The 21,253-nt window shown below is 37.4% G+C and overlaps 1 protein-coding gene across 1 annotated transcript in view; it reads right to left on the reverse strand.

Moving 5' to 3' along the window:
* cac (calcium voltage-gated channel subunit cacophony) overlaps positions 1 to 21,253 on the reverse strand; it is a gene marked incomplete in the record, with an annotated part of 730,773 nt that overhangs the window by 402,471 nt on the left and 307,049 nt on the right. The window contains 1 exon segment of the mRNA XM_070103036.1: positions 1,657 to 1,769. Within this exon segment, the coding sequence (XP_069959137.1) occupies positions 1,657 to 1,769 (113 nt within the window).

Genomic DNA, 21,253 nt, shown 5'->3' on the forward strand with positions numbered 1-21,253 from the left:
TTAAGATACTTTTCAATATACTACCACCTACCTATGAGCAAACATAGTAGCATAATGACAAAAACACTTATCTGAAATAGGGTAAGCACTACTGAATGAAACTGCATTATCAAGCTAGGAGAAACACCATACTGTGATCCAGACCCAACAAGTGGAGAGTCCCGTCATCACAAATTAATAAGAGGTTTGATGCATCACCCCCAAGATAACTAATTAGTACCATTAACCAGTGATTTTGGCAATTATAATCACATCATAAGATATCACAAAATTAATACTGACAATGATGAAGCTGTATCAGCACCTAGATGACAATGGCGAGCATCATTACAACATGGATGAAAATGAAGATTTTTAACTTAGGAGCAAATAAAAAATACCGATAAAGCATGGATAATTCAAGACAGTACCATTAACTTAGGATTAACAAACATAAGTGAACTTACAAAGTTGACGGCATCACATACTGTGAAAACATGCATGTGCAATTCTAAGCTTTGGAAAACAATGACATGTATTTATGACCTAGGTATATTACTTAAAGAAGAACTGTTCTATTAGAGATTAGGATAATAGTGATGAGTACCACAAACCAAAGGAATTCTTGAAAAAATAAAGTACCACAAACTCAGCTGATAATAATTGTAAGCTCAAAAAAAAGTGATACTGATGAGCACTAAACTCAGGAAATAATACTACAATCAGAATTTGTTAATCCAAAAGTTAAACCATTGAATATATTCTTGAAATGAAAAGATAAGGATTGCAGACATTTCTGTAAATTATCAATAAACTAAGAAAACCTGAAAAAAAAGTGATTCAGCAAACAATACTGTAATTCAGTATCTACTCTTCCCAATTTTACAATGTCTTGCATTTGTCAAAGCAAGCAATAAAAAGGCACATGGTGAACAAGAGAAGACCAAAAGAATTAGTGGGAAAGAGAGCATTAATACAAGACTGTGATACAAGTGTACAACCAAGTAAATAGTTCCTTTAATGCTTGTGACTTAACAGGAAGGTAAACAATGAATGACTTGGATAAAAGAGAAGAAGACCCAGCCACAAAACGCTCGCTGTACAAATTTTTTTTTAATTACAAGCACACTCCACCAATATAAATGGTATATATTCATAGATTAAAGACATCTGATTAGGATGAATATAATTAATGCCAAATAAGACTGAGTAGCATAAATACATGAATACCGAGTACTGTAACTCCCTAGATAATATTAGTGAATATGATGCATACCACAGACCTTAATATATCAGCACCACAAATCCAAGAATGTTTTTCAAAGTACTACAAGACCAAGAACAATATCAACACAATGAGCCCAACTATGGTAATCAGGAATGCAACTAAATCTAGAATGTTAGTAACTTTAGTACTCCATGGATGACACTAGCAAGTACCACCAACTCACATAAATCACTAGTGAAAGCCACCAAGCCTTGGATGATATTGAGTGGTATCAAAAATCCTCGGGTAATATTACAACCTAATAATCAAAAGTCAAATAAAATTATCAACACTAACATACAATTTACATAACATAAATTACTACATATCAATAACATGGAATTTTGTTAAATTTGGTGAAAATAAAAATAAACGAAACAAAGACTGTACCAGGGTGCACATCTACTCACATCATATCAAAACAAAATGAAACGGCAGCACATATGACAACCACGGAGTCCATTATGTTCCAAAAATCCCTGAGGTACGATCCAGGGTGGAATATCACCCCTAAATCTATGACCTGTCAGAGAGATGCAAGGGTTTCAGTGGTTAGTGCAAATTTTATGTCATGTGGAGGAAAACATCTTCATTGTGGTACACTGAACATACCTACAGTACGTGAATACAACAACTATAAATAATTAAGCTCATTTGCATAAATGAATACAGCTGGTGCTTTCTAGATCAACTACATATGATGAATTTTCATTTTAAATATTAAGAAGGCCTAATCATATATGGCCCATTATACCACAATATTAATGTTTTTGCATTTAAAATTATTTAGAGACAAGATCTCATGGAATTCTTTTGAGCTCACCTCATATTCATACACATTGTTTTTTTTGAAAATGTAAATATCAACTCTTATTTACCCAGACACTATTATCTCTAAGCAAACTGCAATGATAATTTATGATGCAGACAGAACTGTTTCTATGAATGATATAACCACTAATCTTAAACAAATGCATAATGCATGAATAATATTCATTATACTGATGATTTGTGGTTTCTATTAATCCTATAGGTCAGCATTTTATGAGAAGAAAAATAATATAGTACAATATTTTTATAATATTTTACCTACTTATTACTGCACTTCCTTTTCCATATGACAGAGAGTGCATCAGTTGTAATTTATTTTTTATTATTTATTATCACACTGGCCGATTCCCACCAAGGCAGGGTGGCCTGAAAAAGAAAAACTTTCACCATCATTCACTCCATCACTGTCTTGCCAGAAGGGTGCTTTACACTACAGTTTTTAAACTGCAACATTAACACCCCTCCTTCAGAGTGCAGGCACTGTACTTCCCATCTCCAGGACTCAAGTCCAGCCTGCCGGTTTCCCTGAACCCCTTCATAAATGTTACTTTGCTCACACTCCAACAGCACGTCAAGTAGTATTAAAAACCATTCGTCTCCATTCACTCCTATCAAACACGCTCACGCATGCCTGCTGAAAGTCCAAGCCCCTTGCACACAAAACCTCCTTTACCCCCTCCCTCCAACCTTTCCTAGGCCGACCCCTACCCCGCCTTCCTTCCACTACAGACTGATACACTCTTGAAGTCACTCTGTTTCTCTCCATTCTCTCTACATGTCCGAACCACCTCAACAAACCTTCCTCAGACCTCTGGACAACAGTTTTGGTAATCCCGCACCTCCTCCTAACTTCCAAACTACGAATTCTCTGCATTATATTGTAATTTAGTTCTTAAATATTCATAAAGATATTTAATATAGTGCAGCAGACTGAGATGCACTAATACTTTCACACTCACACAGCACTATAGTGTTACTTACAACACTCAGGTTAATTCACTGCCTTCAGTCATACCTAGATTATACCTGGAGAGGGTTTTGAGGGTCAACACCCCCATATCTCGGTCTGAGACCAGGCCTCGTGGTGGATCAGGGTCTGATCAACCAGGCTGTTACTGCTAGCCGCACGTAAACCAAAGTAAGAACCACTGCCTGTGTAGCACCTTTTTGAAGACAGCCAAGGGTCTATTGGTAATCCTCCTTATGTATGCTGGGAGGCAGTTGAACAGTTTTGGGCTCCTGACACTTATTATACACAGTACATACAGCATGGAACAATTTCTTTCTTTCAGTTCTTCAACGTCTAAGAGAAGCCGTCAAGTGCTCCCCATCAGTGAAAAAGTGATAATTCTCCACTTATTGTGCATAATTTATCAATTAAACTTTATCATAGATATGTATGTAAATGAAAAACGAATTACTCATATAAAGTTTGCTACTATCCAAGGATTGAGGTATCTGTAGCAGGTCTTGGAACATATCAGCCATGGACATAGGGGGACTACTGTATAATGAATATTTATACAGTATAACATGCATTTCCTTGTATGTTTATTACATACTCAAAAGCACAAATACTGATTGGTATTCATTTCACTTTTAAAACTATTCTTCCTTATCTTTAACCAAAGTAACTTTGACTCTACACTTCAAAACAAAGTAATTTTAAAGTAAAAACCCATGTCCCAAAAAATTTCAACGATTTTCTTTTATTTAGCAGTAATTTTTTTTTTTCAACATGTCAGTCGCCTCCCACCGAGGCAGGGTGACCCAAAAAGAAAATACTTTCATCATCATTCAACACTTTCACCTCACTCATATATAATCACTGTCTTCGTTTTAATATAATACTGTACTACATATTTCATCCTCAGTAAATACTAATGCTTTTATAAACAAGGTTAATAATATTAATATTATTACATTCCCATGTGTGATGAATAATGGTTCGTTATATTAAATGACTGTTCATATGAATTTCATAATTAGGCTTATTTTGTCTTACTCCGATGGTGTGCATACCAACATTACAGTAAACAGTCACAAGACAGTGTTTTACACCTCAATAAGAGTAAATACAATAGGTCTATAGTGTCACACTCATTGCAGAATAATCTATATGCAAACATGGTACACTGCAATATAAGTCTATCAACAGTGAAACAAATTTATGAATTTGTAAATTCAGTGAATACCATATGGAAAATAAGGTGTATAGCTGCAGACTTATTAAGACATTTTTACTACTTCTGTGTATATCAAGTAAACTCCCACAGAGGAGGTAAAAGAACAAATTTTAGTAGGAAAGAAAAAAAAGACAGAAACAAAGGTAAAAAAAAAAAAATCACTGTCAGAACACACATTGTAGGGAATACATTACCTGAAAAAGATAGGATAATGGACAACACTTATGACCAATACATCATAGTCCAAATATATAACAATATGATTACAAATTGAATTATCTCAAAAAGGTGTAGCATATGAATAGCTTCAAGGAAAAAAAAATGAATAAATTCAGAACTGAAATTTACAGTATTGTAATAGAAGATAAAGACTAACTTCAATGCCATGTTAAATTAAAATAAAAATATCAATGTGATAATGACAGTATTATGTAATGTAGAACACAGAAAAATAACAAAAGAGGTGCAGTAAAGCTGACATAATTATGGATAATTATGTAAAAGAATAACTGCTATATGATACTTGAAAAATGCCCTAAGTCCTCATTCAATCAATAAATTTGATTAAACAACAAATTCTATAAAAAGATGCATCCTGCATGGTGTATGCAATGCATTGCCTGAAGTTTTCTATGTATGGCTTAACTAAAGAGGTAAAAAATTTGCCTGTATGACTAGACTAAAATTATAAAAGAAAATATATTAATAATTATAACTCCTACTTTCTACAACCAGCCTCAGCTGAGGTGAGAAAGGGTCACTCAAAAAACATATACATAGCTGATACTTGGAGATAGTGCTCTTCAGGTTCTTTGAACCTAATACAGAAATGCATTTTTCTAATTTCAAAAATGTATTCTGATGGATTGCTAGGACTCCTTCAACTAGGACCCTAAATCATGAAGGAGGAAGCCACAATACAGAGGTATTAGAGAGCATATTTGGCCCTGATACATGCACAGATCTTTTATTTCCAGGCTCTGAACGAAGTCATACACCCATCACTAAGGGTTGCTCAAGCAATACACTGCCAGGCATAAAGATCCAGGCAAGCAAACCCTCTCATTCAAAAGGACAATCACACATGCATAATGTAAAGTAAAATGTCTATCATCAGAATACAGAGACCCATCTGCAACAGAATGAAAACCCCACCCAATCTCAAAAGCATGCTTTTCTTCTTTTTTAACACGGTGGCCATCTCCCACTGAGAAGGGGTGACCTAAGGAAAAAAAAATGCTTATCACGTCTTTGAAGAGGCACACAGATACAACATGAAACTCTCTCTTATTTATATTGCTACCTGTGTCCCTTGCTTTACATAACAGTTGCCTTGCAGGTCCATGGAAGTCATCAGGCCAGCAACAGTTAATTCCACATAAGATTTTTAAATATGTTATGTGAGCCTCACTGATCACATGTGGAGGATGTGAATCACATGGATGGAATTACCATTAGAAATGGGACATCTCCTAACAGTGAAATGGCATAAAGCGAGCCCACATGAAACGAGGTAAACCTGTGATATGCTAAGCCACAATTAGGGAGGCTTAGGGATGGAAGGGAAAGGGTGCAAGTAAACATTTCTTGTGGCATGTGAACGTTTCTTTAGTGTGGCTTCAAGGAAGGCTGGTAAGAATTTTGCTGCTATTGGTGCCACCAGTGAAAATAACCCAAGTTTTATATGGTAAACTACTGATTAACATAGAATCCTAATACTATTAAAAAATGTAGCCCAAAAGTTATAAAAGGCTAAAATGCTTGATACTATGCACTATAAAGTGTACAAGAATTAACATAGCATCAATTAAGACACAAACTCTTGGCATTCCCCGATGCAGATATTCACAATCTGCTCATTGGACTATGAGTGGTACTCCTTTCCCCCAGCCTACCACCATTCTTGCTAAGTTACAGCAAGGCCACTACCTAGCTGGAGGGTCTACCTGGAGGGTGTTTCAGGAGTCAGTGCCCCCACAGCTCAGTCTTTGACCAAAAAATATTTTTAACCAAACTTGTGCTTCTTTTTTCCTAATTAGTGTTCAAAACTTGTATAGCTTATGAATGCAGAGTTATATTAAGCGCCTTTATAAAACATTTGAAGAGAATATTCAGTGCATTAACCTAGGCAGAAGGTTGGTAGACAACAACCACCCAGGGAGGTACTACTGTCCTGCCAAGTGAGTGTAAAACGAAAGCCTGTAATTGTTTTACATGATGGTAGGATTGCTGGTGTCATTTTTTCTGTCTCATAAACATGCAAGATTTCAGGTACGTCTTGCTACTTCTACTTACACTTAGGCCACACTACACATACATGTACAAGCATATATATACACACACCCCTCTGGGTTTTCTGATATTTTCTTTCTAGTTCTTGTTCTTGTTTATTTCCTCTTATCTCCATGGGGAAGCGGAACAGAATTCTTCCTCCGTAAGCCATGCGTGTCGTAAGAGGCGACTAAAATGCCAGGAGCAAGGGGCTAGTAACCCTTTTTCCTGTATATATTACTAAATTTAAAAGGAGAAACTTTCGTTTGTCCTTTGGGCCACCCCACCTCGGTGGGATACGGATGGTGCATTGAAAAAAAGAAAGATTCAGTGCATTAATATGAAGAATCCATAGAAGTACAAGAGAAGAAGACTTTATTTATTAACCCTAAAGGTTACTAAGTCTCTTGCTAACCAGTCCCACTGTTATCATATGAACACAGCAGAAATATTTTGAGAGAGAGAAGGTAAAAGCAAGCTACTTCCCTGCTGATTCTGGCTTCATTTTGGAAAAAGAATGACCGTCTAGTGCTCAGTAAGTATATTGTGTACAGTACTATATTAAGTATACTATGTGTATACTACTATATTAGATATACTGTGTGTACACTAATATATTAAGTATACTATGTGTATACTACTATATTAGATATACTGTGTGTACACTACTATATTAGGTATAGAGTAATCAAGTGTATATTATTATTTTTAGCATTATTCTGAGTTAACAGACACTAAAACACTCCCCACTACTAGTCTGTTATACCGAGGTTTTACTGTAAAATATTAACGTAGGTTAACAATCTACTCACTTTGGCTGGAAGAACAAGAATGCAGAATAATGTGTAATTTTCCTTTATACTCAATGTAGACAAGGATGACCATGATATTTTACAAAAGCTGTACAAGTAATTTTTCTTTGCCTAATACAAATATGTGTGAAAAAAAATTGAATCAATGAAAATTTGTCCTAAATTAAAAATTTCTCTACAATTTTTTTTTTTTTTTTAACAAGTAGGCCGTCTCCCACCGTGGCTTTAATTACAAAATAATGCAAGAATTGTGTGTTTGGAATACTTCTGGATCCATTTGTGATACCACATTAATAAACTTTCCTACAGGTCCCCCACAATTTATGTGGATTTGCTTTATGTTAATGTGCCAGTATATGAAGTCCTTAATTCCATATATGCGATATATGGTCACTGTATGCGATCAGTACAGTTCCCCAAGCATTTTGATGATTCTCATTGTGCAGAATTAGGTGTTTATAACTTGAGTGAGTTTGGAGGGATATGTTGTGTATCTTCATATGTGTATGCTTCTAGACTGTTGTATTCTGAGCACCTCTGCAAAAACAGTGATAATGTGCGAGTGTGGTGAAAGTGTTGAATGATGATGAAAGTATTTTCTTTTTGGGGATTTTCTTTCTTTTTTGGGTCACCCTGCCTCGGTGGGAGACGGCCGACTTGTTGAAAAAAAAAAAAAAAAAAACTTGAGTGAGGAAGCAGAGCCACCACTGGCCTGAAATGCAACTAAGGTATAAAATGAGGGACATGTGTAATAATTTATATAAAAACTTCTCAATTGAATTCTAATATTTAAGGAAAAATAAGTGCCTGATAAAGAAATTTTATACTACTACTACTACTACTACTACTACTACTACTACTACTACTACTACTACTACTACTACTACTACTAATAATAATAATAATAATAATAATAATAATCTTCATTTATACAGTACATGTACAAGGTGTACAGGCCTAGTTGACATTAATGACATATTACTATATAGAAAGCCCCTTGTTATGCAGAGCATTTCAGGCAAATTGGGTCAATTTTATATCCCCAGGATGAGACCCACATCAGTCAACTAACATCTAGGTACAGGAAGGCCCCACTTATACAGCATGTTATGTTCCAGGCTAATGCTGTAAAGCAAAAATTGCTGTAAAGTGAAACATAGCCTTTTCTTTTCACTTATAAATACATATATTAAGTGAGCAATAGAGCTAGGCCTAAAAAATGCATATACAGTACACACATTACTTTAAGATATTTTTGTATTTAGCTTATAGTGAGTGATGAATATACAGTGGACCCCCGCTTAACGATCACCTCCAAATGCGACCAATTATGTAAGTGTATTTATGTAAGTGCGTTTGTATGTGTATGTTTGGGGGTCTGAAATGGACTAACGTACTTCACAATATTCCTTATGGGAAAAAATTCGGTCAGTACTGGCACCTGAACATACTTCTGGAATGAAAAAATATCGTTAACCGGGGGTCCACTGTATATACTGTAGGAAGTCTGAATAAATGAAGAACAGGCACAATTCAAAACCTCTGTATTAGAGAAATGCTGCAAAGTGAAGCACTGTAAAGCAGGGCCCTAATGTACTTATTTTACTGATAATTGAACACAGACAGCAGGTGTCTTAAGGAAACACAGCCTAATGTTTCCACTCGTACCGGAGATTAACCCCTGGATCCCAGTACAAGAGACGAGCACACTAGCAATCGAGCTATGTAAGAAGTCATAATAGAAGTTTAATTTTTTTATGGCAAAACAGCATTTGTTGAGAACCAACAGTGTGAGGTATGATGCAGTGAAGGGGTAAATTAATGTACTTTTACCCATAAATATTTCAGGTTTAACAACTGCTGTCTGAAAAGAGGTATTATGTCTTGATTCAGCTATTTTTACTTAAGAGTTCGCATTACTAAAGTCTGGACAGTGTGTACATGTGTGTATGTTTCGGGAGGTGCAGCGTAACTCTAGTCACATCCAACCAATTTATAGCATCAAGCAATGAAAGGTTTGCCATGTACATATTACATGACATATATTTTTGTAATAGTATTCTGAAGTAATATAGTAATTTATTTTTAGAATGGCTTAACTGGTTTTGGTGTCACTAAAGAAAACCTGTTGATAAAAGCTAAGTAAATTATATAGCGCATATAATGGCTAAGTACATACTGTTACTGTTTATGTAAAACTTTAAATTATGCAAAACCTGCTAATAGCATCTTCATACAGCCAAGAATTAGCATATGTGAGGAACAAAAGTTTCACTGTAAATATTGCAGCAAAGGAAACTTAAGAAATTATGTAATGCTCTAACTTTTAAAATAGCTTTGTGAAAAAAAGGAAAAATAATAATAAAAAAAATCCATTATATGTTAACTGAAATTCAAGTACAGTGGAGCCCCGCTTTACAGCGTTTTCCCTTAAAGCGTTCTGCTAATATACAGCTATTTCAAATTATGACCAAAACTCTCTATACGGCTCCCATCTTTCTAATACGGCACCACCTGGTTTGTTTACATTCTCTTCATTATGTTTGGAAACTTTCCAAAATTTCAAGTGTTTTAGAGTTATTTCATATTTTATATATACTCTGATAATAATACTTATGTGTACCTGTACCTAAATAAACTTACACACTGTGCTGGCATGCAGGTACACATTAAAATCACTAAGAGTGCCTTATTAGTCTTGAAGATGCCATATTAATAATGATAATAATAATAATACCTGGTAAAGTGTATGGTAGAGTTATTATTGAAAGAATTAAGAGTAAGACGGAGAATAGGATAGCAGATGAACAAGGAGGCTTTAGGAAAGGTAGGGGGTGTGTGGGCCAGGTGTTTACAGTGAAACATATAAGTGAACAGTATTTAGATAAGGCTAAAGAGGTCTTTGTGGCATTTATGGATTTGGAAAAGGTGTATGACAGGGTGGATAGGGGAGCAATGTGGCAGATGTTGCAGGTGTATGGTGTAGGAGGTAGGTTACTGAAAGCAGTGAAGAGTTTTTACGAGGATAGTGAGGCTCAAGTTAGAGTATGTAGGAAAGAGGGAAATTATTTCCCAGTAAAAGTAGGCCTTAGACAAGGATGTGTGATGTCACCGTGGTTGTTTAATATATTTATAGATGGGGTTGTAAGAGAAGTAAATGCGAGGGTCTTGGCAAAAGGCGTGGAGTTAAAAGATAAAGAATCGCACAAAGTGGGAGTTGTCACAGTTGCTGATGACACTGTGCTCTTGGGAGATTCTGAAGAGAAGTTGCAGAGATTGGTGGATGAATTTGGTAGGGTGTGCAAAAGAAGAAAATTAAAAGTGAATACAGGAAAGACTAAGGTTATGAGGATAACAAAAAGATTAGGTGATGAAAGATTGGATATCAGATTGGAGGGAGAGAGTATGGAGGAGGTGAATGTATTCAGATATTTGGGAGTGGACGTGTCAGCGGATGGGTCTATGAAAGATGAGGTGAATCATAGAATTGATGAGGGGAAAAGGGTGAGTGGTGCACTTAGGAGTCTTTGGAGACAAAAAACTTTGTCCTTGGAGGCAAAGAGGGGAATGTATGAAAGTATAGTTTTACCAACGCTCTTATATGGGTGTGAAGCATGGGTGATGAATGTTGCAGCGAGGAGAAGGCTGGAGGCAGTGGAGATGTCATGTCTGAGGGCAATGTGTGGTGTGAATATAATGCAGAGAATTCGTAGTTTGGAAGTTAGGTGGAGGTGCGGGATTACCAAAACTGTTGTCCAGAGGGCTGAGGAAGGGTTGTTGAGGTAGTTCGGACATGTACAGAGAATGGAGCGAAACAGAGTGACTTCAAGAGTGTATCAGTCTGTAGTGGAAGGAAGGCGGGGTAGGGGTCGGCCTAGGAAAGGTTGGAGGGAGGGGGTAAAGGAGGTTTTGTGTGCGAGGGGCTTGGACTTCCAGCAGGCATGTATGAGCGTGTTTGATAGGAGTGAATGAAGACAAATGGTTTTTAATACTTGACGTGCTGTTGGAGTGTGAGCAAAGTAACATTTATGAAGGGGTTCACGGAAACCGGCAGGCCGGACTTGAGTCCTGGAGATGTGAAGTACAGTGCCTGCACTCTGAAGGAGGGGTGTTAATGTTGCAGTTTAAAAACTGTAGTGTAAAGCACCCTTCTGGCAAGACAGTGATGGAGTGAATGATGGTGAAAGTTTTTCTTTTTCGGGCCACCCTGCCTTGGTGGGAATCGGCCAGTGTGATAATAAAAAAAAATAAAAAAAAACAATAACACACAATAATAATCACTAAGGCGCATTAAATGTCATATAAAACGTTAATATGGATATTTTACTTCGTCCATCTATGACATTTTTTCCAAAATTATATAATAAACATGCTACATAACATATAAACACAATAAATATACCCAAAGTTGAATAAATTAACATAAATATGGGATGTTTTTCTAGATGGCTTGTGGGAGTGAACTAAAACCATACACGTCCAGCTGGTTTATTTACATAACTTGTGCTGTCCTCTCTCATGTACTCATTCTCTCTCTCATTTAAGTGTTTAATCTTGCTTACTCACCTCTCACCCTACAGTAAGACTACAAACATTTTAAGGTAAATAACGAGTGTACTGTACATGCATTTTATTGCTCTAGGGTGCTTTAAATGGCTAGTATATACGTAATGAGTGGGTGGTGTGGCCAGATGGGGTTACAATGCTACCACACTATTCGTTACCTACCTACCCTACTATTCACCTCGCACCCTATATTAAGACCATTAAGGCCACAAATATTTTAAGGTAAGTAATGAGTGTAGACTATATGCATTTTATTGCTCTAGGGCTCTTTAAATGTTGAAGTATATTGCATGTGGGTGAGGTTGCCTGGCTGGCTACCGTACCTACCACACCTAACTTCTTACAATAAACACTACTCACTTCTCACCCTACATTAAGACTACAAATATTTTGAGGTAAGTAATGAATGTACTGTGTGTGTATTTTATTTTGCATTGTTTTTTAATGCCTTATTCTACTGCTAACTTAATATATATATATGTTATTATTATTATTATTATCACACTGGCCGATTCCCACCAAGGCAGGGTGGCCCGAAAAAGAAAAACTTTCACCATCATTCACTCCATCACTGTCTTGCCAGAAGGGTGCTTTACACTACAGTTTTTAAACTGCAACATTAACACCCCTCCTTCAGAGTGCAGGCACTGTACTTCCCATCTCCAGGACTCAAGTCCGGCCTGCCGGTTTCCCTGAATCCCTACATAAATGTTACTTTGCTCACACTCCAACAGCACGTCAAGTATTAAAAACCATTTGTCTCCATTCACTCCTATCAAACACGCTCACGCATGCCTGCTGGAAGTCCAAGCCCCTCGCACACAAAACCTCCTTTACCCCCTCCCTCCAACCCTTCCTAGGCCGACCCCTACCCCGCCTTCCTTCCACTACAGACTGATACACTCTTGAAGTCATTCTGTTTCGCTCCATTCTCTCTACATGTCCGAACCACCTCAACAACCCTTCCTCAGCCCTCTGGACAACAGTTTTGGTAATCCCGCACCTCCTCCTAACTTCCAAACTACGAATTCTCTGCATTATATTCACACCACACATTGCCCTCAGACATGACATCTCCACTGCCTCCAGCCTTCTCCTCGCTGCAACATTCATCACCCACGCTTCACACCCATATAAGAGCGTTGGTAAAACTATACTCTCATACATTCCCCTCTTTGCCTCCAAGGACAAAGTTCTTTGTCTCCACAGACTCCTAAGTGCACCACTCACTCTTTTTCCCTCATCAATTCTATGATTCACCTCATCTTTCATAGACCCATCCGCTGACACGTCCACTCCCAAATATCTGAATACGTTCACCTCCTCCATACTCTCTCCCTCCAATCTGATATTCAATCTTTCATCACCTAATCTTTTTGTTATCCTCATAACCTTACTCTTTCCTGTATTCACCTTTAATTTTCTTCTTTTGCACACCCTACCAAATTCATCCACCAATCTCTGCAACTTCTCTTCAGAATCTCCCAAGAGCACAGTGTCATCAGCAAAGAGCAGCTGTGACAACTCCCACTTTGTGTGTGATTCTTTATCTTTTAACTCCACGCCTCTTGCCAAGACCCTCGCATTTACTTCTCTTACAACCCCATCTATAAATATATTAAACAACCATGGTGACATCACACATCCTTGTCTAAGGCCTACTTTTACTGGGAAAAAATTTCCCTCTTTCCTACATACTCTAACTTGAGCCTCACTATCCTCGTAAAAACTCTTCACTGCTTTCAGTAACCTACCTCCTACACCATACACTTGCAACATCTGCCACATTGCCCCCCTATCCACCCTGTCATACGCCTTTTCCAAATCCATAAATGCCACAAAGACCTCTTTAGCCTTATCTAAATAGTGTTCACTTATATGTTTCACTGTAAACACCTGGTCCACATACCCCCTACCTTTCCTAAAGCCTCCTTGTTCATCTGCTATCCTATTCTCCGTCTTACTCTTAATTCTTTCAATTATAACTCTACCATACACTTTACCAGGTACACTCAACAGACTTATCCCCCTATAATTTTTGCACTCTCTTTTATCCCCTTTGCCTTTATACAAAGGAACTATGCATGCTCTCTGCCAATCCCTAGGTACCTTACCCTCTTCCATACATTTATTAAATAATTGCACCAACCACTCCAAAACTATATCCCCACCTGCTTTTAACATTTCTATCTTTATCCCATCAATCCCGGCTGCCTTACCCCCTTTCATTTTACCTACTGCCTCACGAACTTCCCCCACACTCACAACTGGCTCTTCCTCACTCCTACAAGATGTTATTCCTCCTTGCCCTATACACGAAATCACAGCTTCCCTATCTTCATCAACATTTAACAATTCCTCAAAATATTCCTTCCATCTTCCCAATACCTCTAACTCTCCATTTAATAACTCTCCTCTCCTATTTTTAACTGACAAATCCATTTGTTCTCTAGGCTTTCTTAACTTGTTAATCTCACTCCAAAACTTTTTCTTATTTTCAACAAAATTTGTTGATAACATCTCACCCACTCTCTCATTTGCTCTCTTTTTACATTGCTTCACCACTCTCTTAACTTCTCTCTTTTTCTCCATATACTCTTCCCTCCTTGCATCACTTCTACTTTGTAAAAACTTCTCATATGCTAACTTTTTCTCCCTTACTACTCTCTTTACATCATCATTCCACCAATCGCTCCTCTTCCCTCCTGCACCCACTTTCCTGTAACCACAAACTTCTGCTGAACACTCTAACACTACATTTTTAAACCTACCCCATACCTCTTCGACCCCATTGCCTATGCTCTCATTAGCCCATCTATCCTCCAATAGCTGTTTATATCTTACCCTAACTGCCTCCTCTTTTAGTTTATAAACCTTCACCTCTCTCTTCCCTGATGCTTCTATTCTCCTTGTATCCCATCTACCTTTTACTCTCAGTGTAGCTACAACTAGAAAGTGATCTGATATATCTGTGGCCCCTCTATAAACATGTACATCCTGAAGTCTACTCAACAGTCTTTTATCTACCAATACATAATCCAACAAACTACTGTCATTTCGCCCTACATCATATCGTGTATACTTATTTATCCTCTTTTTCTTAAAATATGTATTACCTATAACTAAACCCCTTTCTATACAAAGTTCAATCAAAGGGCTCCCATTATCATTTACACCTGGCACCCCAAACTTACCTACCACACCCTCTCTAAAAGTTTCTCCTACTTTAGCATTCAAGTCCCCTACCACAATTACTCTCTCACTTGGTTCAAAGGCTCCTATACATTCACTTAACATCTCCCAAAATCTCTCTCTCTCCTCTGCATTCCTCTCTTCTCCAGGTGCATACACGCTTATTATGACCCACTTCTCGCATCCAACCTTTACTTTAATCCACATAATTCTTGAATTTACACATTCATATTCTCTTTTCTCCTTCCATAACTGATCATTTAACATTACTGCTACCCCTTCCTTTGCTCTAACTCTCTCAGATACTCCAGATTTAATCCCATTTATTTCCCCCCACTGAAACTCTCCTACCCCCTTCAGCTTTGTTTCGCTTAGGGCCAGGACCTCCAACTTCTTTTCATTCATAACATCAGCAATCATCTGTTTCTTGTCATCCGCACTACATCCACGCACATTTAAGCAACCCAGTTTTATAAAGTTTTTCTTCTTCTCTTTTTTAGTAATTGTATACAGGAGAAGGGGTTACTAGCCCATTGCTCCCGGCATTTTAGTCGCCTCATACGACACGCATGGCTTACGGAGGAAAGATTCTTTTCCACTTCCCCATGGACAATAGAAGAAATAAAAAAGAACAAGAGCTATTTAGAAAAAGGAGAAAAACCTAGATGTATGTATATATATATATGCATGTGCGTGTCTGTGAAGTGTGACCAAAGTGTAAGTAGGAGTAGCAAGATATCCCTGTTATCTTAGCGTGTTTATGAGACAGAAAAAGAAACCAGCAATCCTACCATCATGCAAAACAGTTACAGGTTTTTGTTTCACAGTCATCTGGCAGGACGGTAGTACTTCCCTGGGTGGTTGCTGTCTACCAACCTACTACCTACACTCAGCAGCTATTTAGAAAAAGGAGAAAAACCTAGATGTATGTATATATATATATGCATGTGCGTGTCTGTGAAGTGTGACCAAAGTGTAAGTAGGAGTAGCAAGATATCCCTGTTATCTTAGCGTGTTTATGAGACAGAAAAAGAAACCAGCAATCCTACCATCATGCAAAACAGTTACAGGTTTTTGTTTCACAGTCATCTGGCAGGACGGTAGTACTTCCCTGGGTGGTTGCTGTCTACCAACCTACTACCTACACTCAGCAGACTTATCCCCCTATAATTTTTGCACTCTCTTTTATCCCCTTTGCCTTTATACAAAGGAACTATGCATGCTCTCTGCCAATCCCTAGGTACCTTACCCTCTTCCATACATTTATTAAATAATTGCACCAACCACTCCAAAACTATATCCCCACCTGCTTTTAACATTTCTGTCTTTATCCCATCAATCCCGGCTGCCTTACCCCCTTTCATTTTACCTACTGCCTCACGAACTTCCCCCACACTCACAACTGGCTCTTCCTCACTCCTACAATATATGTTAATGTAAACTTATTATCTGACATTTATAAGTGGAAAAAAATAACGTTCTGCTTTCCAGCAATGTCCACTTTCTGGCAGTAGCCTGGAACCTAACCTGCCGTATAAGTAGGGCCCTACTGTATGTGGCTGCAATGTGGTGTTTGTACCTTAAGATACTAAAAAATGGTAAAAGATTACAAAATGTAACAAAATATAATCTAGAATTCATTAAAGTAAAATGAATTACAAAGAAAGACAAAGCAGTTTCATTGGAAGCCAGATATGAAATACGTGAACATGTAATAACTTCAAGAAATTTAAAAAAAAAGCCTAAAGAAAGTAGTTAAGGAGGATTTCTTGTACTATACAAGCAAGAGGGAGAGCATAATTGTAAATTACAACAATATAAAATGCAGAAAGAATATCAGAAAGCATTTCATCACTAAACAGGAGACAGATGGAAGGGGCTTTAAGGTCAAGGACACAACAAGTATAGCTATACTCCTGTAACAGATAATTGCTCTTACACTACACACTCATACTTGTGCTCATACATATGCACACAGGCACACAAACTCTAACATACCCATATGCATGACCAGTAAATCAGTTTAAAAAAAAGAGCAAGAAACATTTAACAGATAATGACAGAAGTACATGAGAGACTCAACAATTCCAAGTGGCTGTTACAACTGATTAAGGACAAGTGCCAGACCAAGATGAGAGAGTACAACCCCAAGGGGTACTGGAGTATTCAGTGGTGGCAGATGCAGCAGTAAAGAAATATCTGAAGGAGCTGCATGTGAAAAAACAATTGGACTGGACAAGATCTTGCCCTGGGTACTGAGGAAGATGGCTGTGGCTTGAACAAGCCACTGATGACCAGCTACTGCAGTTCACTGCGTACAGGAGAGATACCAGACAGCTGGAAAACAGAGAATGTAGTACCAATATTCATAGACAGAAAACTCTGAACTAAAGACCAATAACCCTGATATATACCCTCTAAATTGATGGAGAAGATTATAAGAAATAGGGTAGCAGAGACCCTGGTAAGTTAACAAACTAACAGAAAAAGATTGGAAAGGGAAAGGTAGGTTAGATGGCATATTCCTGGACTATTAGGAAGTCCTTGGCATGGTACCACAAAGGTGATAATTTTAAAAACAGGAAAAATTGGGTGGGATATTAAGAAAAGTGCACCTCACACTAAAGTTGTACTGTACCAGACAAACATAAGGCAAGGAGACATAGAGAGGAAATTTTACACTGCAAAAGGTAGCAAATGGAATTCCCAAGGTTTATTCCTTAACTAAAAATATTCCAGATATATCAGTCACCTGTCTGCAGAGATTGAGTCCAACATAAAAATGTGTAAAATAACATGAGGCTCAAAAAGATAATAGAAGCAGTAGATGACTGCAAAAAGGCTGCAGGATGACATGGACAAGTTACAAGACTGATATGATTTGTGGCCGTTAGAATTCAAGATTAACAAGTTTCCTCACTGTGAGATAAGATCCTTCACTTCACATGCACAAGCATATATATACACACCCATCTGGGTTTTCTTCTATTTTCTTACTAGTTCTTGTTCTTGTTTATTTCCTCTTATCTTCACGGGGAAGTGGAACAGAATTCTTCCTCTGTAAGGTATGCATATCGTAAGACGGCAAAAAATGCCAGGAGCAAGGGGCTAGTAACCCCTTCTCCTGTATATATTACTAAATGTAAAAGGATAAACTTTCGTTTTTCTTTTTGGGCCACCCCGCCTTGGTGGGATACGGCCAGTGCATTGAAAGAAAGAACAATAACCTCACTCAAGCACATGAAAGAAAACATAAAAGGATAGGAAAGACCTAAAAAAACAACAAGGAAAACAAGTAGATACATAAGCTACATGAAATAGATTAGAAAGTACATTAGAAAGTACTGCTTCACAAACAGATTAGTGATAGATGGCATACACCTAAGAAGGAAGTAGTGCAAAAATTAACTGAAGCTTTTCAAATATGCATGATATATTAATTATAGAATAATAGATACATCACAATAAACTACATTCCAATAAATGTAAATAGATGATTACTTAAAAGAGAAGGTAGTGCGTGATAAAACCATTAGAAATGTTTTAAGTATGGTGATAAATTAAAGTAGACAGTACACCTAAGCATATAGCTCTACTCCTGTAACTTCAAATGGGTAATTTCAAATTGGCAATTACAAACATTACACACACACACACACAGGAAAAAAAATGTATGCACACACACACACACACATGCAACCACAACTAGGTGAGTACACACTCACATGTGCACACACACACTCATACACGCACACATATAGAAGGAGCCAGGAGCTAAGACTCGACCCCTGCAACCACAAATAGGCGAGCACGCACGCACGCACGCATGCACGCACACACACACACACACACACACACACACACACGTAAAATATCTGGTATGTTTGAAATTAATTTAGGTCAAAAGCAGGATCATATTTTCATCTGACAAAAAAATCTTAATTCACACACAATAAAGTTAATATGCTAATCCAACAGCATTAACATGCCTTCAAAACTAATCCACAAGTTGGAAATAACAAGTATATGATGTTTAGTTTGTCCGGAACCTTTATCAAGTCTTGAATGAGAAAAAAAAAGGAAAGGGCAGATGCTTGGTCAAATAAGGCATAAGACCGTGAGGATACTGCCAAGGTCAGTTTGAAACTGCTTAAGAAATTCTGTTTAACTGAAGATCACTGAATCAGTTTGAAGTATTAATGAATACTTAAAACTGTACTATTGTTCATATAGATACCTCTCTGTTTTGTACATTTAAAAACTCCTACTTAATAACCTATTTCTAGTTTTCAAGTGGTCTTTAAGCATTAGGATTAGGCTGCCCAAAATGCACTGAATGCCAGTGGCTTTCTTTTGTTCCTAACAATATTTTATTACATGTAAACTACATTATTTGCATATTACAGAAAAGAAATAAATTATCTGTATTTGTATTTAAGTAAGGTTAGGTCAAGTCACACATGTTCAGAAGAATAGACAGTTGGCAATGTACTTGGAAAGGCAAGTACAGTGGTACCTCGGAATACCAACTTAATTCATTCCAGAAGACTGTTTGAGTGGCGATACCAAATGAATTTATTCTCATAAGGAATAATGTAAATTAGATTAATCCGTTTCAGACCCCCAAAAATACACTTACAAAAGCACTTAAATAAATACACTTACATAACTGCTCAAGTTTTGAGCTGTTCATATCCCGAAGTACCACTGTATTTACAGACAAAAAGCTGGGCTTAAGTTTCATATTAGGGAAGTTGTTTATCAAGGTCAATTGAATCAGACCTTGTTTATGATTGTTCAAAGAGAGAATTCTGCAAGACGACCAGCTTATAGGACAGCTATGGTCTCTAACACGTCAGAAAAGAGTGCTGTTAGTACCAGTGGCTAGGTACAGAAAATTATTGGAGAGAGTAACAGGAGTAGGAAAGATAATAAACACAAACTATCCACAGAAGAAAAAGTAGCATGAACCAGCTTTCTATGAAATGCTTTAGTTGACAAAATTTACGTTTAATATTCGGATTGTATTGTACTGTAGAGAGAGAAGTGTGTAATTAAGTTTCCATAAATTAGAAATACAGCAAAAATAAAATACTGGAGTCTTCACAGCAGAAGTGGGTTGGAGAGCTGGAAGCAATTTTTCAACAAGGAGAATAGCCTTAAGAGAACATAAAAAGTATTTAGTATGCTAACACTAGCACACTTTTTTCTGTAATAATACAATTATAATAATAATCTTTATTTCTACAAGCACATGTACAACATATACAGACATACTATATAGAAAGTCCCTGGTTAAACAGATTATTTCAGGTAACTTATGTTAATTCTGTCCCCAGGATGCAACTTCACAACAAATGGCTAACACCCAGGTACCTATTTACTAAGTGAAATGGGTCAGCAGGTGTCTTAAGGAAACATGTTCAAATGCTTCCATCTGTACCAGGGATCAAACCATGGACCTCAATGTGTGAGCTGAGTGCACTAGCAACAGAGATCATAGCTATCTCATAACCTGATCCTCTTCCAAAATTATCTAATCCTCTTTGGACCTTAACAGGTAACAGACACCATCTCTTAATTAGCCCCAAGACACAAATTTCCTAACATGAATGATAACACCAGCTTTGTTTTTGTCTCTCCACCTCCTTTCACCTTAAACTGATTTCTAGCTTTCATTAATTTTCTACTTCGTTTACAACTTGATAACAGCCTAAGATGGAGCAAAATGTTGTCCAGATTTCATTTTCAATTCCTGGGTTATTTCCAAAATGTTCCAGCATGATATTGTGACTTATATTATTAAGGGGTTACCAGCCCATTGCTCCCAGCATTTTAGTTGACTTTTACAACATGCATGGCTTACGGAGGAAAGATTCTTATTCCACTTCCCCATGGAGGGTAGGGGTCGTCCCCAAAAAGGTTGGAAGGAGGGGGTAAAGGAAGTTTCATGGGCAAGGGGATTGGACTTCCAGCAAGCGTGCATGAGCATGTTAGATAGGAGTGAATGGAGATGAATGGTTTTTGGGACCTGACGAGCTGTTGGAGTGTGAGCAGGGTAATATTTTGTGAAGGGATTCAGGAAAACCGGTTAGCTGTACTTGAGTCCTGGAAATGGGAAGTACAATGCCTGCACTTTCAGTGAGAGG

This window comes from Cherax quadricarinatus, chromosome 84 (genome assembly GCF_038502225.1).
Source record: "Cherax quadricarinatus isolate ZL_2023a chromosome 84, ASM3850222v1, whole genome shotgun sequence".
In the NCBI taxonomy this organism is placed as follows: Eukaryota; Metazoa; Arthropoda; class Malacostraca; order Decapoda; family Parastacidae; genus Cherax; species Cherax quadricarinatus.